General features: G+C 44.9%; 1 protein-coding gene across 5 annotated transcripts in view; it reads right to left on the minus strand.

Moving 5' to 3' along the window:
- lrch2 (leucine-rich repeats and calponin homology (CH) domain containing 2) overlaps window positions 1-26,778 on the minus strand; it is a 199,244-nt gene that overhangs the window by 93,772 nt on the left and 78,694 nt on the right. For all 5 annotated transcript variants that reach the window (XR_011593624.1, XM_070883131.1, XM_070883130.1 and 2 more), the window contains 4 exons: window positions 12,312-12,417; window positions 12,087-12,223; window positions 11,795-11,925; window positions 10,879-10,966 (listed from right to left, as the gene is read on the minus strand). Coding sequence is in view for 4 of the 5 variants with exons in the window: in XM_070883131.1 (XP_070739232.1) it covers window positions 10,879-10,966; window positions 11,795-11,925; window positions 12,087-12,223; window positions 12,312-12,417 (462 nt within the window). In the remaining variant the exon portion in view is untranslated. The remainder of the gene's footprint in view (window positions 1-10,878; window positions 10,967-11,794; window positions 11,926-12,086; window positions 12,224-12,311; window positions 12,418-26,778) is intronic.

Consider the following 26,778-nt stretch of genomic DNA (forward strand, 5'->3'; position numbering starts at 1 on the left):
ACCCAATCTGTCCTCATAGCTAAGAGTCTCCACTCCCGGCAATATCTTCATAAATTTCCTCTGTACCCTCTCCAGTTTAATCATGTCCTTCCTGTAATGGGGTGACCAAAACTGCACGCAGTACTCCAAAGCTGTTTTATACAGTTCAAGCATAATTCCCCGCTCTTGTATTCTATGCCTCGGCTAATAAAGGCGAACATTCCTTATGCCTTCTTAACCACCTTATCTACCTGGCCTGCTACCTTCAGGATCTATGGACATGCACTCCAAGGTCCCTTTGTTTCTCTACACTTCTCAGTGTCCTACTATTTAATGTATATTCCCTTTCCTTGTTAGACCTCCCCAAATGCATTACCCCTCACTTCTCTGGATTAAATTCCATTTGCCACTTTTCTGCCAGTTGATTGATATCCTCCTGTATCCCACAGCTCTCTTCTCATCAACCACACAGCCGATTTTAGTATCACAGAAAATAGGTGCAGGAGTACGCTATTTGGCCCTTCGAGCCTGCACCGCCATTCAGTAAGATCGTGGCTGATCATTCGCTCAGTACCCCTTTCCTGCTTTCTCTCCATACCCCTTGATCCCTTTAGCCGTAAGGGCCATATCTAACTCACTCTTGAATATATCCAATGAACTGACAACAACTCTCTGCGGCAGGGAATTCCACAGGTTAACAACTCAGTGAAGTTTCTCCTCATCTCAGTCCTAAATGGCCTACCCCATATCCTAAGACTATGTCCCCTGGTTCTGGACTTCCCCAACATCGGGAACATTCTTTCCGCATCTAACCTGTCCAGTCCCGTCAGAATCTTATACGTTTCTATGAGATCCCCTCTCATCCTTCTAAACTCCAGTGAATAAAGGCCCAGTTGATCCAGTCTCTCCTCAAACAGTCCAGCCATCCCTGGAATCAGCCTGCACTCCCTCAATAGCAAGAACGTCCTTCCTCAGATTAGGAGACCAAAACTGAACACAATATTCCAGGTGAGGCCTCACTATGACCCTGTACAACTGCAGTAAGACCTCCCTGCTCCTATACTCAAATCCCCTTGCTATGAAGGCCAACATACCATTTACCTTCTTCACCGCCTGCTGTACCTGCATGCCAACTTTCAATGACTGATGTACCATGACACCCAGGTCTCGTTGCACCTCCCCTTTTCCGAATCTACCACCATTCAGATAATATTCGGCCTTCTTGTTTATGCCTCCAAAATGGCCAACCTCACATTTATCCACATTATACTGCATCTGCCATGCATTTGCCCACTCACCTAACCTGTCCAAGTCACCCTGCAGCCTCTTAGCATCCTCCTCACAGCTCACACCGCCACACAGTTTAGTGTCATCTGCAAACTTGGAGATGCTACACTCAATTCCTTCATCAAAATTGTTAATGTATATTGTAAAGAGCTGGGGTCCTAGCACTGAGCCCTGCGGCATTCCACTCGTCACTGCCTGCCATTCTGAAAAGGACACGTTTATCCCGACTCTGCTTCCTGTCTGCCAACCAGTTCTCTATCCACGTCAGTACATTACCCCCAATACCATGCGCTTTGATTTTGCACACCAATCTCTAGTGCGGGACCTTGTCAAAAGCATTTTGAAAGTCCAAATACACCACATCCGCTGGTTCTCCCTTGTCCACTGTTAGTTACATCCTCAAAAAAATTCCAGAAGATTCGTCAAGTATGATTTCCCTTTCATAAATCCATGCTGACTTGGACCGATCCGGTCACTGCTTTCCAAATGTGCTGCTATTTCATCCTTAATGATTGATTCCAACATTTTCCCCACTACTGAGGTCAGGCTAACCGGTCTATAATTACCCGTTTTCTCTCTCCCTCCTTTTTTAAAAAGTGGTGTTACATTAGCTACCCTCCAGTTCATAGGAACTGATCCAGAGTTGATAGACTGTTGGAAAATGATCACCAATGCATCCACTATTTCTAGGGCCACTTCCTTAAGTACTCTGGGATGCAGACTATCAGGACCCGGGGATTTATCGAACTTCATTCCCATCAATTTCCTGCCTAATAAGGATATCCTTCAGTTCCTCCTTGTCACTAGACCCACTGTCCCCTAGTACATTCGGAAGGTTATTTGTGTCTTCCTTCGTGAACCAAAGTATTTGTTCAATTGGTCTGCCATTTCTTTGTTCCCCATTATAAATTCACCTGAATCCAATTGCATGGCACCTATATTTGTCTTCACTAATCTTTTCTCTTCACATATTTATAGAAGCTTTTGCTGTCAGTTTTTATGTTCCCTGCCAGCTTCCTCTCGTGCTCTATTTTCCCCCTCTTAATTAAACCCTTAGTCCTCCTCTGTTAAATTCTAAATGTCTCCCAGTCTTCAGGTTTGTTGCTTTTTCTAGCCAATTTATATGCCTCTTCCTTGGTTTTAACACTATCCTTAATTTCCCTTGTTAGCCATGGTTGAGCCACCTTCCCAGTTTTATTTTTACTTCAGATAGGGATTGATGAAGTTCATCCATGTGATCTTTAAATGTTTGCCATTGCTTATCCACCATCAACCCTTTAAGTATCCTTTGCCAGTCTATTCTAGCCAATTCACCCCTCATACCGTCAAAGTTACCTTTCCTTAAGTTCAGGACTCTAGTTTCCGAATTAACTGTGTCACTCTCCATGTTAAGAATTCTACCATATTATGGTCACTCTTCCCCAAGGGGCCTCGCACAACAAGATTGCTAATTAGTCCCTTCTCATTACATATCACCCAGTCTAGGATGGCCAACTCTCTAGTTGGTTCCTTGACATATTGGTCTAGAAAACCATCCCTAATACATTCCAGGAAATCCTCCTTCACCCCATTGCTACCAGTTTGGTTAGCCCAATCAATATGTAGATTAAAGTCGCCCATGATAACTGCTGTACCTTTACTGCACACATCCCTTATTTCTTGTTTGATGCTGTCCCCAACCTCACTACTACTGTTTGGTGGTCTGTACACAACTCCCACTAGAGTTTTCTGCCCTTTGGTATTCCACAGTTCCACCCATACCGATTCCACATCATCCAGGCTAATGTCCCTCCTTACTATTGCATTAATTTCCTCTTTAACCAGCAACGCCACCGCGCCTCCTTTTCCTCTCTGCCTATCCTTTCTAAATATTGAATACCCCTGGATGTTGAGTTCCCAGCCTTCGTCACCCTGGAGCCATGTCTCCGTGATGCCAATTACATCATATCCGTTAACTGCTGTCTGTGCAGTTAATTCATCCACCTTATTCCAAATACTCCTCGCATTGAGGCAGAGAGCCTTCAGGCTTGTCTTTTTAACACACTTTGCCCCATTAGAATTTTGCTGTAATGTGGTCCTTTTTGTTTTTTGCCTTGGGTTTCTCTGCCCTCCACTTTTACTATTCTTCTTTCTATCTTTTGCTTCTGCCTCCATTTTATTTCCCTCTGTCTCCCTGCATACGTTCCCATCCCCCTGCCATGTTAGTTTAACTCCTCCCCAACAGCACTAGCAATGGAGGCAGAAGCAAAAGATAGAAAGGAGAATAGTAAAAGTGGAGGGCAGAGAAACCCAAGGCAAAAAGCAAAAAAGACCACATTACAGCACTCTCCCCAGGACATTGGTTCCGGTCCTGCCCAGGTGCAGACCGTCCAGTTTGTACTGGTCCCACCTCCCCCAGAACCGGTTCCAGTGTCCCAGGAATTTGAATCCCTCCCTTTTGCACCATTCCTCAAGCCACGTATTCATCGGAGCTATCCTGCAATTCCTACTCTGACTAGCACGTGGCACTGGTAGCAATCCTGAGATTACTACTTTTGAGGCCCTACTTTTAAAATTTAGCTCCTAGCTCCCTAAATTCGTCTTGTAGGACCTCATCCCGTTTTTTACCTATATCTTTGGTACCTATATGCACCATGACAACTGGCTGTTCACCCTCCCTTTTCAGAATGTCCTGCACCTGCTCAGAGACATCCTTGACCCTTGCACCAGGGAGGCAACATACCATCCTGGCGTCTCAGTTGCGGCCGCAGAAACGCCTATCTATTCCCCTTACAATCGAATCCCCTATCACTATAGCTCTCCCACTCTTTTTCTTGCCCTCCTGTGCAGCAGAGCCACCTGTGGTGCCATAAACTTGGCTGCTGCTGCTCCCTGCTAATGAGTCACCGCCTCAAGAGTACCCAAAGCGGTGTATCTGTTTTGCAGGGGGATGACCGCAGGGGACCCCTACTGCTCTTTCTATTGGTCACCCATTTACTATTTGGCTGTGTACCCTTTACCTGCGGTAAGACAAACTCGCTAAACGTGCTCTTCACGTCATTCTCAGCATCGTGGATGCTCCAGAGTCATCCACCCGCAGCACCAGTGCCGCAATGCGGTCCGTCAGGAGCTGGAGGCGGATGCACTTCCCGCACACGTAGTCGTCAGGGACACCGGATGCGTCCCTGACTTCCCACATAGTACAGGAGGAGCATAACATGTCAGAGCTGTCCTGCGTCCCGAACTCCAGCCTCTGACTGCCGCCGCCTCTCCTCTGCCGCTGGGCCTTTATAGGCCTCACCAACGCCCCAACCTCCCGCCTCTCCTCTGCCACTGGGCCTTTATAGGCCTCACCAACGCCCCGACCTCCCGCCTCTCCGACTGCCGCCGCCTCTCCTCTGCCGCTGGGCCTTTATAGGCCTCACCAACGCCCCGATCTCCCGCCTCTTCGACTGCCGCCGCCTCTCCTCTGCCGCTGGGCCTTTATAGGCCTCACCAACGCCCCAAACTCCCGCCTCTCTGACTGCAAACTTCTTAATCATGCTCCCTATATTTAAGTCTAGATCATTGATGTATAGCACAAAAAGCAAGGGACCCAGCATTGAGCCCTGCGGAACCCCACTGGAAACAGTCTTCCAGTCCCAGAAACACCCATCAACCATTACCCATTACCCTTTGCTTCCTGTCTCTGAGCCAATTTTGGATCCAACTTGCCACTTTGCCCTGGATCCCATGGACTTTTATTTTCGTGACCAGTCTGCCATGTGGGACCTTATCAAAAGCTTTGCTAAAATCCATATACACCACATCATACGCTTAGCCCTCATCGACTCTCCTGGTTACCTCCTCGAAAAATGTAATCAAGTTAGTCAGACACAACCTTCCCTTAACAAATCTGTGCTGACTGTCCTTGATTAATCAGTGTCTTTCTAAAAGATGATTTATCCTGTCCTTCAGGATTTTTTCCAATAATTCTCCCACCACTGAGGTTAGGCTGACTGGCCTGTAATTACTCAGTCTATCCCTTTTTCCCTTCTTAAACAAAGGTACAACATTAGCTGTTCCCCAGTCCTCTGGCACCACACCTGAAGTCAGAGAGGTATGGAAAATGTTGGTCAGAGCCTCTGCTATTTCCTATTTTGCTTCACTCAACAGCCTGGGATACATTTTATCCGGGCCTGGGGACTTATCCACTTTCAAAGCTGCTGAACCCCTTAATACCATCTCTCCCTCTGTTTATTTCATTTAATATTTCACACTCCTTCTCCTCGATAGCAGTGTCTGCAGCGCCCCTTTCCTTTGTGAAAACAGACGCAAAGTATTTATTAAGAACCATACCTCCATCTTCCGCTTCCACACACAGATTACCCTCATGGTTTCCAATAGGCCCTATTGTTTCTTTAGTTATCCTCTTGCTCTTAATATATTTATAAAATATCTTTGGGTTTTCCTTGATTTTACTTGCCAACAATTTTTCATGCTCACTTTTTGCTTTCCTAATATCTTTTTTAATTTCACCCCTGCACTTTCTATACTCCTCTAGAGATTCTGCAGTATTTAGCCCTCGGTATCTGTCATAAGCTTCCTTTTTTTTCTTTATCCTACCCTGTATGTCCCTAGACATCTAGGGGGTTCTAGATGTGTTAGACCCACCCTTTTTCTTTTAGGCGCACATATTTGGCCTGAACCCTCCGGATCGCCTCCTTGAATGCCTCCCACTGCTCGGACGCTGATTTACCTTCAAGTAGCTATTTCCAGTCCACTATGGCTAAATCAGTGCTGGGACCACTGTTCACAATTTATATTAACGATTTAGACTTGGGAATCAAAAACACAATTTCTAAATTTGCAGATGACACCAAATTGGGGGAGAGAGTCAATACTGAGGAGGACTGCAATAAATTACAGGAAGACATTAATAAATTTGCAGAATGGGCATATAATTGGCAAATGAAGTTCAACACAGATAAATGTGAGGTATTCCATTTTTGTCAGAAGACTAGGGAGGTCACTTATTACTTGGCAGGTGAAAGTCTCGGTGGGGTAGAGAAACAAAGAGGTCTCCGAGTACAGAATTGCTAAAAGTTGCGACACAGGTTAGCAAGGTCAAAAAAAGCAAACCAAGCACAAGGATTTATTTCTAGAGGTATAGAATTGAAAAGTAGGGAAGTTTTGCTAAACCTGTATCGAACCTTGGCGAGACCACAGAGTACTGCGTCGCCATATTATAAAAATAGAGGCACTGGAGAGGGTGCAGAGAAGATTTACAAAGATGATACCAGAAATGCAAGGGTATACATATCAGAACAGGCTGGGTCTCTTTTCTCTTGAAAAAGGCTGAGGGGTGACCGAATAGAGGTCTTTAAAATTATGAAAGGTTTTGATAGAGTGGAGAGAGAGAGAGAGAGAGAGAGAGAGAGAGAGAGAGAGAGAGAGAGAGAATGTGGGGAAGAGCATACTAGAGGCCATCAATATAAGATACTCACCAAGAAATCCAACAGGGAATTCAGAAGAAAATTCTTTATCCAAAAAGTGGTATGAATGTGGAACTCACTATCACAGAGTGGTTGAAGCGAATAGCATAAATGCATTTAAGGGGAGGCTAGACAAGCATATGAGGGAGAAGGGAATAGAGGGTTATGCTGATAGATTTACATGAGGAAAGACAGGAGGAGCTCTAGTGGAGCATAAACGCCAGCATGGACTGATTGGGCCGAATGGCCTGTTTCTGTGCCGTATATACGATGTAAAATGTGGGTCTACAAATGAACCAAACAAGCATCTCTGTAAAAGAACCCGAGGAGATATCATATGACAACATTGGAATTTTAAAAAAGTGGAAACAGCCTTCAGAAAGATGCATAATTATATAAATATGACAAAATTATTTGCAATCAAATGAAAAACAAGAGCTGAGCGGTTTCCCCATGCACATGGCTAACTTGCTTAGACAAGCCAGAAAAAAAACAGCAATCGTATTCAACCAGGAAACAACTCAATTGAATGAGAAATGAAATCTAAAGATAAAAATTCTTAAGTAAAATAAAATATACTCTTTACTTGTGCCTTTGCTTTCGTACCAGGCATTATGGAGAATTGGCAAGCAATACCCAAAGCTGAATACCAGTTAGGAGTGCCATTGAAAAATAGAAAGCACAGAGAGCACACAGCACCTATTCTCTACTGCCACTTGCTGGGCATTTCTGTCAAAGCAAGCTTAGAATGCAGGGTAAAGATGTGGCGAAGGAATTAAGCAGCCACACAGAAAACACTTTTAAGGTATGATGACCTCTGCCACGGTATGACTCACCAGCAAGCCAGAACGATGCAGTTTTGTTTTTTAAGCATTAGCTACACAGAATCAGACAGCACAGGAGGCCGCCATTTGGCCCATCATATCTGGGCTGACTCTTTGAAAGAGCTATCCAATTAGTCCCACATCCTTGCTCTTTCCCCATTGTCCTGCAAACATCAATAAGCTACCTTGAAATCATACTGTTCAAATACTCGCCCCCTTGTTAGTTCTTGTCAAACAACAAGAATCTGTCTGAAGCCCTGCATGCAGAAGATATCAGAACATTGATCTTACATGGGTTTAAAGCACAGTGTACCAAATATTAATTGGAAACAAAACAAGATGCAAACTTTGGTAAGAATTCTGGTAAAGGCCCAAGAACTTTCTTGAAGAGTCATTAAGGGTTTCAAGTTCATCAATGTACTTGGCTGAGATAATGGCAAAATCTTGCTTAAAAATTTTAGCCATTAGGTATTCTGGAAAAACTCAATGAAACTTCATATGGACTTCCCACACCAGACTAAAAAGGCACCAATTAGCACAAAAGCAGTTAACATTTTTCCAGGAGCTTACTGCTCATGTGTTGTAGGATTGCCTGATACATGAAACTCTTTGTGACCCCTTTTCTACAATTCCTCAGGGAGAAGAGTCTCTGCTACAGTACTAGTTATTCCTCAGTGATTTAGAAAAGTTCAAAGAAACACATAAAGTACAACCACCGTTCCTGCAAGTAGGAAGAATGCAAGTAGGAAGAAGCCAACAAAAATAAAATAGAAAAGAGGAAGTTACTAAACATGACAGAATTTGGAAGCAGTTTGGAACCTTAAATGCAGTGGAAACAACATGACCATACAACATTCAGACCTATTGCCCATAGAACTGTCTCGATAAGAGACATTAATATTCATAACCTCAAGTTACATGGGCTGCTTTATTCAGGCTCTAATGCCATGTGAAGTGATTATCTACAACAACTTTGTGCCCTTCTGCACATGCGGCCCGACACTCTGGCTGCCCCCCCCCACTTTTGCGCAATTTAGCGAGGTGCGGCCACACACGTGCAGTATCCCACAGTTGAGGGTGCAGCGTGGCCAATCAGGCTCTTTGTTCAGCTCTGGCGGGGAGAGATGGCAGGGGAGATAACAGGGCGAGATCAAAGGGGAGATTCGGGGAGGGGGGGAAGGAAATCATGAGAGAGATGGGGGTGGGGGGAGGATGGGAGAAAGAACTAAAACTTGGTTTTATGTAGCGCCTTTCATGACCACCGGATGTCTCAAAGAACTTTAGAGAGGGGAGAGCGAGAGATTGATCGGAGAGAGAGGAGGAAAGATCGGAGAACAGAAGAACAACATAAGAAATAGGAGGAATAGGCCATACAGCCCCTCGAGCCTGCACCGCCATTCAATTAGATCATGGCTGATCTGATCATGGAATCAGCTCCAATTCCCTGCCCGCTCCCCATAACCTCTTATCGTTTAAGAAACTGTCTATCTGTGTCTGAAATTTATTTAATGACCCAGCTTCCACAGCTCTCTGAGGCAGAAAATTCCACAGATTTACAACCCTCAGAAGAAATTTCTCATCTGTTTTAAGTGGGCAGCCCCTTATTCTAAGATCATGCCCTCTAATTCAAGTCTCCCCCATCAGTGGAAACATCCTCTCTGCATCCACCTTGTCAAGCCCTCTCATAATCTTATACGTCTCGATAAAATCACCTCTCATTCTTCTGAATTCCAATGAGTAGAGGCCCAACCTACTCAACCTTTCCTCATAAGTCAACCCCCTCATCTCCAGAATCAACCTAGTGAACCTTTTCTGAATTGCCTCCAAGGCAAATATATCCTTTCGTAAATATGGAAACCAAAATTGCATGCAGTATTCCAGGTGTGGTCTCACCAATACCCTGTATAACTGTAGCAAGACTTCCCTGTTTTTATACTCTATCCCCTTTGCAATAAAGGCCAAGATTCCATTGGCCTTCCTGATCACTTGCTGTACCTGCATACTAACCTTTTGTGTTTCATGCACAAGTACCCCCAGGTCCCACTGTACTGCAGCACTTTGCAATCTTTCTCCATTTAAATTATAACTTGCTCTTGATTTTTTTCTGCCAAAGTGTATGACCTCACACTTTCCAACATTATACTCCATCTGCCAAATTTTTGCTCACTCAATTAGCCTGTCTGACCTTTTGCAGGTTATTTGAGTCCTCCTCACACATTGCTTTTCCTCTCATCTTTGTATTGTCAACAAATTGGGCTACGTTACACTCGGTCCCTTCTTCCAAGTCATTAATATAGATTGTAAATAGTTGGGGTCCCAGCACTGATCCCTGCGGTACCCCACTAGTTACTGATTGCCAACCCAAGAATGAACCATTTATCCTGACTCGCTGTTTTCTTTTAGCTAGCCAATCCTCTATCCATGCTAAATATATTACCCCCAACCCGTGAACTTTTATCTTGTGCAGTAACCTTTTATGTGGCACCTTGTCAAATACCTTCTGGCAGTCCAAATACATCACATCCACTGGTTCCCCTTTATCCACCCTGTTCGTTACATCCTCAAAGAACTCTAGCAAATTTGTCAAACATGACTTCCCCTTCATAAATCCATGCTGACTCGAGAGAGAGCGAGCGCGAGAGCGAGCGAGCGCGAGAGAGAGCGCGAGCGCGAGAGAGAGAGAGCAAGCGCGAGAGAGAGCAAGCGCGAGAGAGAGCAAGCGCGAGAGAGAGAGAGCAAGCGCGAGAGAGAGCAAGCGCGAGAGAGAGCAAGCGCGAGAGAGAGCAAGCGCGAGAGAGAGGGCGAGCAAGCGCGAGAGAGAGGGCGAGCAAGCGCGAGAGAGAGAGCGAGCAAGCGCGAGAGAGAGAGCGAGCAAGCGCGAGAGAGAGAGAGCAAGCGAGAGAGAGAGAGCAAGCGAGAGAGAGAGAGCAAGCGCGAGAGAGAGAGCAAGCGCGAGAGAGAGAGCAAGCGCGAGAGAGAGCAAGCGCGAGAGAGAGCAAGCGCGAGAGAGAGAGAGCAAGCGCGAGAGAGAGAGCAAGCGCGAGAGAGAGAGCAAGCGCGAGAGAGAGCAAGCGCTAGAGAGAGCGAGCAAGCACGAGAGAGAGAGCGAGCAAGCGCAAGAGAGCGAGCAAGCGCGAGAGAGAGAGCAAGCAAGCGCGAGAGAGAGCGAGAGCGAGAATACCCAAGCGAGAGCGGGCGACGAGAGCGCGCGAGAAGTCCCAGATAAGGGAGGCTCAACCTGTATTGAGGTGAGTATACTCATCACTGCAAAAGGAGAGGAAACTACCTGTATTAACAAGAAAGTCTGAGCTGCAGTAAATGGTTAAATAACTCACTTCAGTTGTGGACAACCGCTTATCACCATTATCGCTGCCAATGCCCGAGTCAGGACCGTGGTTTTTAGCTGGATAAAAATCTTCCATACTGAAAAATAAGGAAATATCATACAAATAGAACAGTGGGTGTAAAACAAAATTAAACCTTTAACAATTACCACATTTTATCTACAATAATTTTAGCAAGCAAGCAAAACTGCTCAATAGTGACACCAAGACTTTTTAACCAATCTTCGCTATCCTTTCCATGCACTGAGAACAAGCTGCGGAACTACTCCAAAATCTCTGCAAATTCTACACTATAGTCAGCTGTTGTGAAGAGTGGCGGAGTGTGACTGGCTTGAATTTCCTATATCTGCTCCCTGTGGGAAATTGCCTCAGCCTATCTTAACAAATGATCAAGAAATTGATAATTATTGTGTTGGATTTCAATTCTGCACCAACTTTTACCAGTGACCATGGACAGTACATTCGTTTTTTGGCATTTATTGCAGAAACTGAAAGATAATGACATCAACTTTGTCAACTTACTCTAGGTTTCTAAATGTTATAATTAGATAATTTTTTTTTTAAGGTGTGGTGCAGATATGATTTGACCCTTTTCAGCCATTACGTCCTTTTTCAAAAAGTGGTCATTCATAGAAGTTTGCTCAAAATCTGTAGAATCAAAACCACTAAGCACATTTCTAATCTTGTAGCACCCTCAGAGATGATTTAGCCATTTCTCATCCAGTGGACCAAGAAACAATTACGCAAGTTGCCCTCATTTGCTGGAGAACTTTCATTCTCATCTGCTCGCACACACACATATGCACACGTACAGGAAATTGGAAAGTCTTTTCATTTCAAAATCATCACCATGTTTTATTAGCTTCTATACAATACATTCTATTCAAAATAAGTAACCCAAAGTAACCTGTCTGTGAGAGGTTGAGGAAGTGCTCTCTTATCCAAAGAGGGGAGATCCAGAGAATCTGGCTTCTTGTCTATCCGGCATGATTGGATATTCAGGAATTTGAATATGTGCACTCTACCTTTTAAACAAATCTGCAGAGAATGAAAAGGTTTATATTTTTAAGCAACTAAATGCAGCACATTCATACAGTAAATTAAATAATGAATGTATTCAAATGTCATACAATAAACACGGCTGTGCTAATTCAAGTGAATATTGGGAAAAGTTTACATACTTATGATTTTATACAAACCTGTGCTGGAGGCGACTGCATTGGGTTGTTATCTAATATTATAACCTGAAGGTATCTCAGTTTTCTAAAACAGATGGGTATTTCTGTCACTTTATTGCAGGAAAAGTCTAATTTTACCAGAGGAAGTTCTGCTAATTCTGGAAAAAGGAGACAAATACATCAATATGCAGATGCCAACAAATCTGTACTCTTAAGGGAAAGTGAAGTGCACAAATGTTTTCTTACCCGCAGGTAACACCTGCAGATGATTTCTCCGTATATTTAATTCTCGGAGCGACTGAAGTTTTTCCATTTGGTGAGGGAGGATTTGAATCTCATTACAGCTAACATCCTGTGAAAATGCAGGGTACAGAAATCTAATTAAGTATATTTCATATTTTGCCTTCCTCAGTATGAGAACTTTGAACAAAGAATTTTACCCTTTTCAATCTATTCATAACTAAGCATTCATAGCCAGGCCAGATCTGCAATTCTAAACCTAGGAGCCCATTTAGGCTGGCATATCCAATATTAGATTCAAGGATCAAGAAAACTGGTAAAAGGAATGTGTTAGAATAATTTGCTACATGTGCAAGCACTGCATCAAATGCAGACTGTTTGGGGATGGCTGCCCACGATAGACAGTTTGGATGTTTTCTATGGTTTCCAAATAGAATACTGACTATCTTTCTCACTAAATGCAACAGTGATTTCAGTTATGGCCTTGATACACTGCAATGCTGGACACCCCTTGCTGCACCTCGTATACAAGACCTGCATTCATTAAATCGCCTGAATTTAAATTGCCTAATTAGCACTTTAGAAGCACAAGCCAGTTTGGAAGGAGAAAGATTCTATGCCCATTCTTTTCAGACTATATACAAATTGCGCTCACTCAATTTATTTAATCTCCTGAAGAAATATTGGGGTGAACGGCGCAGCCCCGACCTGGACGCCAGTTTCTCGGGCCCGAAAGTGCATCAAAAAAAAAACCCTTCAGATTCTCCGGCTCCCTGCAGGTCCTTTGGAGCTTGGCGCGGTGCGCACAGAGCAGCAGGGGGCGGAGCAAGAGAGTCGTGCCGATTCTAGAAGTGGTGGGGGGGGCGGGGCTAATTTAAATGAGACGTCGTGCCGGCAGCCTTGCACATGCGCGTTAGAGCGCGCACACGCAGTAGCGCATAAACATTGGCACTCGGCCATTTTTAAAGGGACTTGAAGAAAAGTGGTGATTTGTCTTGTGGACCCCTGGAAAGGCTTGGGATTTAATTTTGGTGATTGTTTTGGTGTCTGAAGGAGTGCTTTTAGCAGCACTGTTGAATAAATCACCTGCTGAAATCAATGAGTGCTGCACACTGCTAAACTTTCAGAACATGTGCTGCATAGGTGCATGAAAATTAAGGACTGTGTGCTTTGAAAAATAAGAGTGTCAATTCAATACAGCAATGGAACAATGTCCACCCAAAGAACAAAGAATTTCTTGCATGAGGAAGTGGAGATATTAGTCAACGTCATTGAGCAGAGATGGCAGGAGCTAGATACCAGCAGCAGAGGTCGCATAAAAGTGCCACCTAAGAAAAGAAGAAATGCTGGAACCAAGTTGCAGAAGATTACTGCACAGTGCTGCATACCATGAGATCTGGAAGCCAGTGTAAAAAGAAATGGCACGACCTTGGTCAAGTAGTTAGTGTGCAAGTAATATTTTCCATTTTTAGTGTAAACGTAATTATAACGTGACTATCTGTATGTCCCACCCTGCAGAAAGATGCACTCTGTAAAAAGTTATATTTTACTCTTTGCAGAAGAAATTGGCCCACAACAAAAGGGAAGCAACTCGAACAGGAGGAGGCATGCCCAATCTGCATCCACTGACACCCTTGGAACAGAGGGTAGCTGCTATGATGAGTCGTACACGGAGAAAAGCAATCAGTACAGCACAAGCTGGGTCCGCACGCGAGGAAGAGGGTAAGTCCTGAAAATGCATCGTGGCCCTTCAAATCAACCTGCTGCCTGGCCTGCTATGTGCGAGAGTATTCATGCCACCCATCCTGCCCCCTCCCTTGCTGTTAAACATCTGACTGTTCTGATGTATTTTGCAGAACATGATGCTGCTGCTGCTGTCAACCCTAAGGATCCTGAAGATACAGAACAAGAACCAGTACAACTAGATGCAGACGATCCGGACTGGATGGTGGCAGCGATGACTGAAATGTCTGCAGGGGAGAGCTTCCAAATTAATGTTTATGAGCCCCCATCAAGGGGCATCAGAGTTTCAACCCCTAGCATAGGTTCTGGTTCCACCTTCCATGGTTTTGATTCCGATGTTGCGGGTCCCAGTGGTGCTTCTGGTGTAATGCAGCAGTTTACAGTCAGTGCACTACCGTCCAAGCCTGCACCTCCCCCTCGCATAGGTTCTGGTTCCACCTTCCATGGTTTTGATTCTGACGTTGTGGATCCCAGTGCTGCTGGTGATATCATGGAGCAGTTTACACCCATTCAACCACCATCCCAGCCCACTGCTCGCACTCAAGTGCTGTCGTCTGGAACACCGAGCATCCCACCGTCCCAGCCTGCGCCTCCCTGTGTAGTGGTGCCACGAGGCAGACCCAGGCAGAGGAGGAGGAGATTGGAGACACGCTCTCTTGAGATGCAGCGTGCAACAGACGCGGCTCAGGTTGTGGCATTGGGTATGGAGACCAATGAGCTTACCCGATCACTCATTGGTAGCATCAGTGCAGTGGGTGAAGAGGTGACGGTCCTGATGGGAGAAATAGCAGTAATGACACGGGAACTTAGGGAGGGAATGTCCGAGGGAGTGCAATCGACGGCACAGGCCGTCAGGAAGGGCCTGGGTGAGGTAGCTGCTGCAATAAGGGCACACAGCCCGGCCAATCAAATGACACCCTCATGAAGAAGTGAACATTCACTGAGATATGGATGAGACATGGTTGCAGCCTTTCTTTGCTGCTTTTGTTCTTGTTCTTGATGTAGCTGTAGTAGCGTTTTTCAAATTGAAATTGTTTTTAAAGTTTTGTAACTTTACAACTTCAATGATCTTAGGGTTTTTAAGTGATCTTATAGTGTAAAGGCTCTCACATTTTGTAACTTATTTAATTTTGCATCTAAAAAGTGATCTTGAAGTTTAAGTGATCTTGAGTGTAAAATTTTTCACACTGAGATGGTTTTGTAACTTTACAAGTTTATAAGTGATCTTAAAGTCTTTAAGTGATCTTCAATAGTCATATTAAAAAGTAAAGTTTGATACAAATATTTTATTAGTGACGTTAACTTCTCAATAAAATACTTTTTCATGAAAACTGATTCATCTTCCATTAACACAACACAACGTAGGAACAACTGCAAAGAATAAACATGTCCATGCGCAAGTGGTCGCAGAGCCCTCGGGCATCAATAATTGAAGTGTTCACGGATGAACTGCTGGCACAAGGCTCGAGCAATCGTTAAAGGAGCACGATGGACGGCCCTCCTCCGACCTCGTGCTCCGGCATCAGTCACTTGCATGTTTTCCTGATCGTCGTCATCATCCACATCCTGCTCTTCCGTAATACGATCATCATGCACTGGACCCTCACGTGGGTCTTCTGGTTCCACTACCAGCTCCTGCTGCCTCATGATGGCTCAGTTGTGGAGCATGCAGCATGAAGTGACCGACAATCTGAGGAGAGTATTGCAAATGGCCTCCGGAATGGTCCAGGCATCGGAATTGCTGTGTCAATATGCCAATGGTCCGCTCAATGATGCTGCGTGTCGCAATGTGCGCCATGTTGTATTGACATAAAGCTTCTGTCCGTGTTACACGTAGGGTCGTCAGGAGCCAGGTGATCAGGCAGTACCCTTAGTCTCCCAGTAGCCAGCTCTGTCCTTCTGGCTGCTGCTCAAACATGTCAGATATAACGCTGTCGCGTAGCATGAACGTATCATGGGTGCTGCCAGGGTATCTCGCATAGACTGACATGAGCTGCACATTGATGGAGTGGAAACCTTTCCTATTCCGGTACTGCTCGGAATCCTCCACAGGTGCTCACAAGGCTATGTGGGTACAATCAATGCAGCCCTGTACCTTTGGGAAGCCGGCAATCCTGAAGAAGCCCACAGCCCTCTCATGGATCGCTTGTGCGGTCATTGGGAAATTGATGGTCATTCCTTCACGCATACAGTGCAGCCATGACTTGGTAAACGCAGGCATGTATTGCACGTTGAGAGATGGCGCACACATCTCCAGTTGTAGCCTGAAACGATCCCGAGGCATAAAAAGAAAGTGCAGCTGTTACCTTCACTTCAACAGACAAGGCAGTTGGCGTTCTGCTTCTGGGCTGCAAATCTGCTCTCAGCATATCACAGATCTCAGCGACAACTTCTCTGCGGAAACACAGCCTTTTGACACAATCAACCTCGCTCATGTCCAGGTACGAGCGCCTGGCTCGATATTGTCGATGTGGGCAAGGTCTCCTGCCCATCAACATATGGGCTATGACGTTCCTGGTGCGGTGATATGGCAGGGGGATGGGAACCAATGCAGGGAGACAGAGGGAAACAAAAAGGAGGCAAAAGCAAAAGACAGAAAGGAGATGAGGAAAAGTGGAGGGCAGAGAAACCCAAGGCAAAGAACAAAAAGGGCCACTGTACAGCAAAATTCTAAAAGGACAAAGGGTGTTAAAAGAACAAGCCTGAAGGCTTTGTGTCTTAATGCAAGGAGTATCCGCAATAAAGTGGATGAATTAACTGCAAATAGATGTTAACAAATATGATGTGATTGGGATTACGGAGATGTGGCTCCAGGATGATCAGGGCTGGGAACTCAACATCCAGGGGTATTCAACATTCAGGAAAGATAGAATAAAAGGAAAAGGAGGTGGGGTAGCATTGCTGGTTAAGGAGCAAATTAAGGCAATAGTTCGGAAGGACATTAGCTTGGATGATGTGGAATCTATATGGGTAGAGCTGCAGAATACCAAAGGACAAAAAACGTTAGTGGGAGTTGTGTACAGACCTCCAAACAGTAGTAGTGATGTTGGGGAGGGCATCAAACAGGAAATTAGGGGTGCATGCAATAAAGGTGCAGCAGTTATAATGGGTGACTTTAATATGCACATAGATTGGGTTAACCAAACTGGAAGCAATACGGTGGAGGAGGATTTCCTGGAGTGCATAAGGGATGGTTTTTTAGACCAATATGTCGAGGAACCAACTAGGGGGGAGGCCATCTTAGACTGGGTGTTGTGTAATGAGAGAGGATTAATTAGCAATCTCGTTGTGCGAGGCCCTTGGGGAAGAGTGACCATAATATGGTGGAATTCTGCATTAGAATGGAGAATGAAACAGTTAATTCAGAGACCATGGTCCAGAACTTAAAGAAGGGTAACTTTGAAGGTATGAGGCGTCAATTGGCTAGGATAGATTGGCGAATGATACTGAAGGGGTTGACTGTGGATGGGCAATGGCAGACATTTAGAGACCGCATGGATGAACTACAACAATTGTACATTCCTGTCTGTCGTAAAAATAAAAAAGGGAAGGTGGCTCAACCGTGGCTATCAAGGGAAATCAGGGATAGCATTAAAGCCAAGGAAGTGGCATACAAATTGGCCAGAAATAGCAGAGAACCCGGGGACTGGGAGAAATTTAGAACTCAGCAGAGGAGGACAAAGGGTTTGATTAGGGCAGGGAAAATGGAGTACGAGAAGAAGCTTGCAGGGAACATTAAGACGGATTGCAAAAGTTTCTATAGATATGTAAAGAGAAAAAGGTTAGTAAAGACAAACGTAGGTCCCCTGCAGTCAGAATCAGGGGAAGTCATAACGGGGAACAAAGAAATGGCGGACCAATTGAACAAGTACTTTGGTTCGGTATTCACTGAGGAGGACACAAACAACCTTCCGGATATAAAAGGGGTCGGAGGGTCTAGTAAGGAGGAGGAACTGAGGGAAATCCTTATTAGTCGGGAAATTGTGTTGGGGAAATTGATGGGATTGAAGGCCGATAAATCCCCAGGGCCTGATGGACTGCATCCCAGAGTACTTAAGGAGGTGGCCTTGGAAATAGTGGATGCATTGACAGTCATTTTCCAACATTCCATTGACTCTGGATCAGTTCCTATGGAGTGGAGGGTAGCCAATGTAACCCCACTTTTTAAAAAAGGAGGGAGAGAAAACAGGAAATTACAGACCGGTCAGCCTGACATCGGTAGTGGGTAAAATGATGGAATCAATTATTAAGGATGTCATCGCAGTGCATTTGGAAAGAGGTAATATGATAGGTCCAAGTCAGCATGGATTTGTGAAAGGGAAATCATGCTTGACAAATCTTCTGGAATTTTTTTGAGGATGTTTCCAGTAGAGTGGACAAGGGAGAACCAGTTGATGTGGTATATTTGGACTTTCAGAAGGCTTTCGACAAGGTCCCACCCAAGAGATTAATGTGCAAAGTTAAAGCACATGGGATTGGGGGTAGTGTGCTGACATGGATTGAGAACTGGTTGTCAGACAGGAAGCAAAGAGTAGGAGTAAATGGGGACTTTTCAGAATGGCAGGCAGTGACTAGTGGGGTACCGCAAGGTTCTGTGCTGGGGCCCCAGCTGTTTACACTGTACATTAATGATTTAGACGAGGGGATTAAATGTAGTATCTCCAAATTTGCGGATGACACTAAGTTGGGTGGCAGTGTGAGCTGCAAGGAGGATTCTATGAGGCTGCAGAACGACTTGGATAGGTTAGGTGAGTGGGCAAATGCATGGCAGATGAAGTATAATGTGGATAAATGTGAGGTTATCCACTTTGGTGGTAAAAACAGAGAGACAGACTATTATCTGAATGGTGACAGATTAGGAAAAGGGCAGGTGCAAAGAGACCTGGGTGTCATGGTACATCAGTCATTGAAGGTTGGCATGCAGGTACAGCAGGCGGTTAAGAAAGCAAATGGCATGTTGGCCTTCATAGCGAGGGGATTTGAGTACAAGGGCAGGGAGGTGTTGCTACAATTGTACAGGGCCTTGGTGAGGCCACACCTGGAGTATTGTGTACAGTTTTGGTCTCCTAACCTGAGGAAGGACATTCTTGCTATTGAGGGAGTGCAGCGAAGGTTCACCAGACTGATTCCCGGGATGGCGGGACTGAACTATCAAGAAAGACTGGATCAACTGGGCTTGTATTCACTGGAGTTCAGAAGAATGAGAAGGGACCTCATAGAAACATTTAAAATTCTGACGGGGTTAGACAGGTTAGATGCAGGAAGAATGTTCCCAATGTTGGGGAAATCCAGAACCAGGGGACACAGTCTAAGGATAAGGGGGAAGCCATTTAGGACCGAGATGAGGAGGAATTTCTTCACCCAGAGAGTGGTGAACCTGTGGAATTCTCTACCACAGAAAGTTGTTGAGGCCAATTCACTAAATATATTCAAAAAGGAGTTAGATGAAGTCCTTACTACTAGGGGAATCAAGGGGTATGGTGAGAAAGCAGGAATGGGGTACTGAAGTTGCATGTTCAGCCATGAACTCATTGAATGGCGGTGCAGGCTAGAAGGGCCGAATGGCCTACTCCTGCACCTATTTTCTATGTTTCTATGTGAGCTCTAATCAATTCTCCGATGCAGTGAATTGATGGCGAACCATTGCATAATCCGTGGTGTTGACATGCAGCACCCATTCTGCAAATTTAAGTTTCAAATTGTCTATCTGGCTCCCTCTCCCTGTCCTAATGGCCTCAGTCTCCCTCGCAGCTCGAAGGCTGCTTGCTATGTCTTCGGCTGCCGTCCAGCCACTGACAATGCCCCTATCCCGTGGCCGAATGGCCTCAGTCCCCCTCACAGCTCGAAGGCTGCTTGTTTGCTGTTTCTTCGGCTGCCATCGAGCCACTGCCGCCGCCCCTATCCTGCGGCCGAATGGCCTCAGCGTCCTTCGCAGCTTGAAGGCTGCTTGCTGTTTCTTCGGCTGCTGTGGAGCCACTGATGCTGCCCGTCTCCTAGATGGAAGGAAGGCTTGTCTGAAGCACCGCAGCTCAAAGACTGCTTGCTGCCACTGTTGGGCTGCTGTCGAGTCACTGACGCCACCCCTGTCTCCAACATAGAAGGCCTACCTGAAGCACTGCAGCTCGAAGGCTGCTGCTGCTTCACACAAGTCGGAACATTGAATATTTTGTCTTTATTTTGTTTATAATTTTTTAATTCAGGATGGCTCTTTATTTGTATAAGTAAGACTGTTGAATGCTTTTAGAATTTAAATACTTCCCTTCCCCCCCCACCCCTCGTTCCCTACGCCTGATTTGTAACCTACACCTGATTTGTAAAGTGTAGGCAAGGTTTTTCTGAGCGTACAAAAATCTGCACTTACTCCAAACTAACTTAGAATGGAGTAAATTATTACTGCCTAAACTTTCAAAACATGCGTAAGCGGCCGGACATGCCCATTTTTGAAAAAAAAAATCTGTTCCAAAGTGAAACTGTTCGAACTGACTAGAACTGGAGCAAACTAAATGCCGAGAATTGCAATTTCTAAGATGCTCCATTCTAAACCAGTTGTTCCAAAAAAAAAGGAGCAACGCAGGCCGAAATTTGACCCCATTGAGAAGTTTGTTCCTTGATAACACAATCCCAGGATAGCTAAGCATACAGTCTTCGTTCAATTGCTTCTGCTATATTTCCTTAGTTCCAGCAGGTCAAGAATCATGTTCCAGTGATTTGACTATCTCTACACCTACTTTTATAAATTCACTTGCATTTCTAAGTTGCTATAGCCCTATTTTAATTCACACTCGTGATGAGCGAAGCTCCATAGTCTAAAGAGACTCAAAAGAACATAAGAACATACAAATTAGGAACAGGAGTAGGCCATCTAGCCCCTCGAGCCTGCTCTGCCATTCAAAAAGATCATGGCTGATCTGGCCGTGGACTCAGCTCCACTGACCCGCCCGCTCCCCATAACCCTTAATTCCCTTAAAAATCTAAGATGGTTAAAAATCTATCTATCTGTGATTTGAATACATTCAATGAGCTAGCCTCAACTGCTTCCTTGGGCAGAGAATTCCACAGATTCACAACCCTCTGGGAGAAGAAATTCCTTCTCAACTCGGTTTTAAATTGGCACCCCCGTATTTTGAGGCTGTGCTCCCTAGTTCTAGTCTCCCCGACCAGTGGAAACAACCTCTCTGCCTCTATCTTGTCTATCCCTTTCAATTATTTTAAATGTTTCTATAAGATCACCCCTCATCCTTCTGAACTCCATCAAGTAAAGACCCAGTCTACTCAATCTATCATCATAAGGTAACCCCCTCATCTCCGGAATCAGTCTAGTGAATCGTCTCTGTACCCCCTCCAAGGCTAGTATATCCTTCCTTAAGTAAGGTGACCAAAACTGCACGCAGTACTCCAGGTGCGGTCTCACCAATACCCTGTACAGTTGCAGCAGGACTTCCCTGCTTTTGTACTCCATCCCTCTCACAATGAAGGCCAACATTCCATTCGCCTTCCTGATTACCTGCTGCACCTACAAACTAACTTTTTGGGATTCATGCACAAGGACCCCCCAGGTCCCTCTGCACCGCAGCATGTTGTAATTTCTCCCCATTCAAATAATATTCCCTTTTACTGTTCCCCCCCCCCCCCCCCCCAAGGTAGATGACCTCACATTTTCCGACATGGTATTCTATCTGCCAAACCTTAGCCCATTCGCTTAATCTATCTAAATCTCTTTGCAGCCTTTGTGTCCTCTACACAACCCGCTTTTCCACTAATCTTTGCGTCATCTGCAAATTTTGTTACACTACACTCTGTCGCCTCTTCCAGGTCATCGATGTATATTGTAACCAGTTGTGGTCCCAGCACCGATCTCTGTGGCACACCACTAACCACCGATTTCCAACCTGAAAAGGACCCATTTATCCCGACTCTCTGCTTTCTGTTAGCCAGCCAATTCTCGATCCATGCTAATACTTTTCCTCTGACTCCGCGTACCTCTATCTTCTGCAGTAACCTTTTGTGTGGCACCTTATCGAATGCCTTTTGGAAATCTAAATATACCACATCCATCGGTACACCTCTATCCACCATGCTCGTTATATCCTTAAAGAATTCCAGTAAATTAGTTAAACATGATTTCCCCTTCATGAATCCATGTTGCGTCTGCTTGATTGCACTATTCCTATCTAGATGTCCCGCTATTTCTTCCTTAATGATAGCTTCAAGCATTTTTCCCACTACAGATGTTAAACTAACCAGCCTATAGCTACCTGCCTTTTGTCTGCCCCCTTTTTTAAACAGAGGCGTTACATTAGCTGTTTTCCAATCCAATCAGCCAAAATAACCTCGTACTATAGTAGAGTGCTTTTATTTTTGTGGATACACACTAAATTGCTTTGCAGTTGCTTTGCAGTAATAAATTCACAAAATATAAACGGTTTAAAATGTTATGAATGTTAAAATCAACTTGATAACACTAAACAGCTATTTGCCCACTCGCCTAACCTGCCCAGGTCACCCTGCAGCCTCTTCGCGTCCTCCTCACAGCTCACACCGCCACCCAGTTTAGTGTCTGCAAACTTGGAGATATTACACTCAATTCCTTCATCTAAATAGTTAATGTATATTTCCGAGCACTGAGCCCTGCAGAACTCCACTAGTCACTGCCTGCCATTCTGAAAAGGACCCGTTTATCCCGACTCTCTGCTTCCTGTCTGCCAACCAGTTCTCTATCCACGTCAGTACATTACCCCCAATATCATGTGCTTTGATTTTGCATACCAATCTCTTGTGCGGGACCTTGTCAAAAACCTTTTGAAAGTCCAAATATACCACATCAACTGGTTCTCCCTTGTCCACTCTGCTAGTTACATCCTCAAAAAATTCCAGAAGATTCGTCAAGCATGATTTCCCTTGCATAAATCCATGCTGACTTGGTCCAATCCTGTCACTGCTTTCTAAATGCGCTGCTATTTCATCCTTAATGATTGATTCCAACATTTTCCCCCACTACTGATGTCAGGCTAACCGGTCTATAATTACCCGTTTTCTCTCTCCCTCCTTTTTTAAACAGTGGTGTTACATTAGCTACTCTCCAGTCCATCGGAACTGATCCACAGTTGATAGACTGTTGGAAAATGATCACCAATGCATCCACTATTTCTCGGGCCACTTCCTTAAGTACTCTGGGATGCAGGCTATCAGGCCCCGGATATCTATCGGCCTTCAATCCCATCAATTTCCCGCCTAATAAGGATATGCTTCAGTTCCTCCTTTTCACTAGACCTACTGTTCCCTAGTACATTTGGAAGGTTATTTGTGTCTTCTTTCGTGAAGACAGAACCGAAGTATTTGTTCAATTCGTCTGCCATTTCTTTGTTCCCCATTATAAATTCACCTGAATCAGACTGCAAGGGACCTACGTTTGTCTTCACTAATCTTTTTCTCTTCACATATTTATAGAAGCTTCTGCAGTCAGTTTTTATGTTCCCTGCAAGCTTCCTCTCGTACTCTATTTTCCCCCTCCTAATTAAACCCTTAGTCCTCCTCTGTTGAATTCTAAATTTCTCCGTTCTCAGGTTTGTTGCTTTTTCTACCCAAATTATATGCCTCTTCCTTGGCTTTAACACTATCCTTAATTTCCCTCATTAGCCATGGTTGAGCCACTTTCCCCATTTTATTTTTACTCCAGACAAGGATGTACAATTGCTGAAGTTCATCCATGTGATCTTTAAATGTTTGCCATTGCTTATCCACCGTCAACCCTTTAAGTATCCTTTGCCAGTCGATTCTAGCCAATTCACGCCTCATACTGTCGAAGTTACCTTTCCTGAAGTTCAGGACCCTAGTTTCCAAATTAACTGTGTCACCCTCCATCTTAAAGAATTCTACCATATTATGGTCACTCTTCCCCAAGGGGCCTCGCACAACAGGATTGCTAATTAGTCCCATCTCATTACACATCAGCCAGTCTAGGATGGCCAGCTCTCTATAGTTGGTTCCTCGACATATTGGTCGAGAAAACCATCCCGAATACACTCCAGGAAATCCTCCTCCACCGCATTGCTACCAGTTTGGTTAGCTCAATCAATATGTAGATTAAAGTCACCCATGATAACTGCTGTACTTTTATTGCACATATCCCTTATTTCTTGTTTGATGCTGTCCCTAACCTCACTACTACGGTTTGGTGGTCTGTACACAATTCCCACTAGCGTTTTCTGCCCTTTGGAATTCCAGAGCTCCACCCATACCAATTCCACATCATCCAGGCTAAAGTCCCTCCTTACTATTGCATTAATTTCCTCTTTAACCAGCAACGCCACCCCACCTCCTTTTCCTTTCTGTCTATCCTTCCTAAATGTTGAATACCCCTGGATGTTGAGTTCCCAGCCTTGGTCACCCTCAAGCCATGTCTCCGTGATGCCAATTACATCATACCCGTTAACTGCTATCTGTGCCGTTAATTCGTCCACCTTATTCCGAATACTCCTCGCATTGAGGCACAGAGCCTTCAGGCTTGTCTTTTTAACACACCTTGCCCCTTTAGAATTTTGCTGTAATGTGGCCTTTTTTGATTATTGCCTTGGGTTTCTCTGCCCTCCACTTTTACTATTCTCCTTTCTATCTTTTGCTTCTGACTCCGGTTATTTCCCTCTGTCAAGAGGTAATAAAGACATGAATGAGGGTTTCAGCAGAAGAGCGGAGGCGGAGGCAGGTAATGTTACAGAGGTGGAAAAAGGCGGTTTTAGTTATGCTGCAGATTTGTGGCTGGAAACTAATTTCAGGGTCAAATATGACACCAAGGTTGCAAACAGTCTTGTTCACTCTCAGATTGATGCTAGGGAGAGGGATAGAGTCAGTCGTCATAGAACGCAGTGTGTGGTGGGGACCAAAGATAATGGTTTCGGTCTTAATATTTAATTGGAGAAAATTTCTGCTCATCCAGTACTGGATGTCGGACAAGCAGTCTGACAATTTAAATACCAAGCAGGGTTGAGAAAAGTGGTGGAGAGGTAGAGCTGGGTGTCATCAGCGAACATGTGGAAACTGACTCCGTGTTTTATATAGTAGCATGCTATTCACAATCTATATTAATGATTTGGATGAGTGGACAAAATACCTCAGGAGCCTCTCGTCAACAAAGGCAGACATTGATGTGGAGATTCAACATCGCCTCCAGTGTGCCAGTGCAGCCTTCGGCCGCCTGAGGAAGAGTGTTCGAAGACCAGGCCCTCAAACCTACCACCAAGCTCATGGTCTACAGGGCTGTAGTAATACCCACCCTCCTGTATGGATCAGAGGCATGGACGATGTACCAAAGACACATCAAGTCGCTGGTGATATGTCACCAACGATGTCTCCGCAAGATCCTGCAAATCACCTGGGAGGACAGGCGTACCAACATCAGTGTCCTCGCCCAGGCTAACATCCCCAGCATTGAAGCACTGCCCACATACTGGGCAGGCCACACAGTTCATATGACAGACACGAGAATCCATAAGCAATTGCTCTATGCGAGCTCCTTCATGGCAAACGAGCCAAAAGGTGGACAGTGGAAAAGTTACAAGGACACCCTCAAAGCCTCCCTGGTGAAGTGCGACATCACCACTGACACCTGGGAATCCCTGGCTGAAGAGCACCCAAGGTGGAGAGAGTGCATCCGTGAAGGCATTGAGCTCTTCAAATTTCAACGCCGCGAGCGTGAAGAAGTCAGGCACGGGCAGCGGAAGGAGCGTGTGGTAAATCATTCCAATCCCCCTTCCCCCGACAAATGTCTGTCCCATCTGTGACAGGGTCTGTGGCTCTCGTATTGCACTGTTCAGCCACCAAAGAACTCATAAGGAGTGGAAGCAAGTCTTCCTCGATTCCGAGGGACTGCCTATGATGATGATGATAATAATGGATTGAGGATTGATTAACGGACAGAAAACAGAGAGCAGGAATAAACGAGTCATTTTCGGGTTGGCAAGCTGTAACTAGGAGTGCCGCAAGGAACGGAGCTCGGGCCCCAGCTATTCACAATCTATATTAATGATTTGGATGAGGGGACCTAGTGTAACATGTCCAAGTTTGCTGATGATACAAAGCTAGATGGGAATGTAAGTTGTGAGGAGGATGTAAAGAGACTTCAAGGGGATATAGACAGGCTAAGTGAGTGGGCAAGAACATGGCAAATGGAATATAATATGGAGAAATGTGAAATTACCCACTTTGGTAGGAAAAATAGAAATATAGCATTTTTTTTAAATGGAGAGAGATTGGGAAATGTTGGTGTTCAGAGGGACCTGGATGTCCTTGTACATGAATCACTAAAGTTAACATGCAGGTATAGCAAGCAATTAAGAAAGTAAATGGTATGTTGGCTTTTATTATAAAAGGATTTGAATATGAGTAAAGACATCTTACTGCAATTATAGGGCTCTGGTGAGATCGCACCTGGAGTATTGTGTAGTTTTGGTCTCCTTACCCAAGGAAGGATATACTTGCCATAGGACAGAGTGCAACTCATCAGACTGATTCCTGGGATGGAAGGATTATTCTGCGAGGAGAGTAGGCCTATATTGGAGAGTTTAGAAGAATGAGAGGTGATCGCATTGAAACATACAAAATTCTTACAGGGCTTGGCAGGGTAGTTGCAGGAAGGATGTTTCCTCTGGTTGGGGAATCTAGAACCAGTCTCAGAATAAGGGGTCGGCCATTAGGACTGAGATGAGGAGAAACTTCTTCACTCAGAGGGTGGTGA

This window comes from Pristiophorus japonicus, chromosome 6, assembly GCF_044704955.1.
Source record: "Pristiophorus japonicus isolate sPriJap1 chromosome 6, sPriJap1.hap1, whole genome shotgun sequence".
Lineage (NCBI taxonomy): Eukaryota > Metazoa > Chordata > Chondrichthyes > Pristiophoridae > Pristiophorus > Pristiophorus japonicus.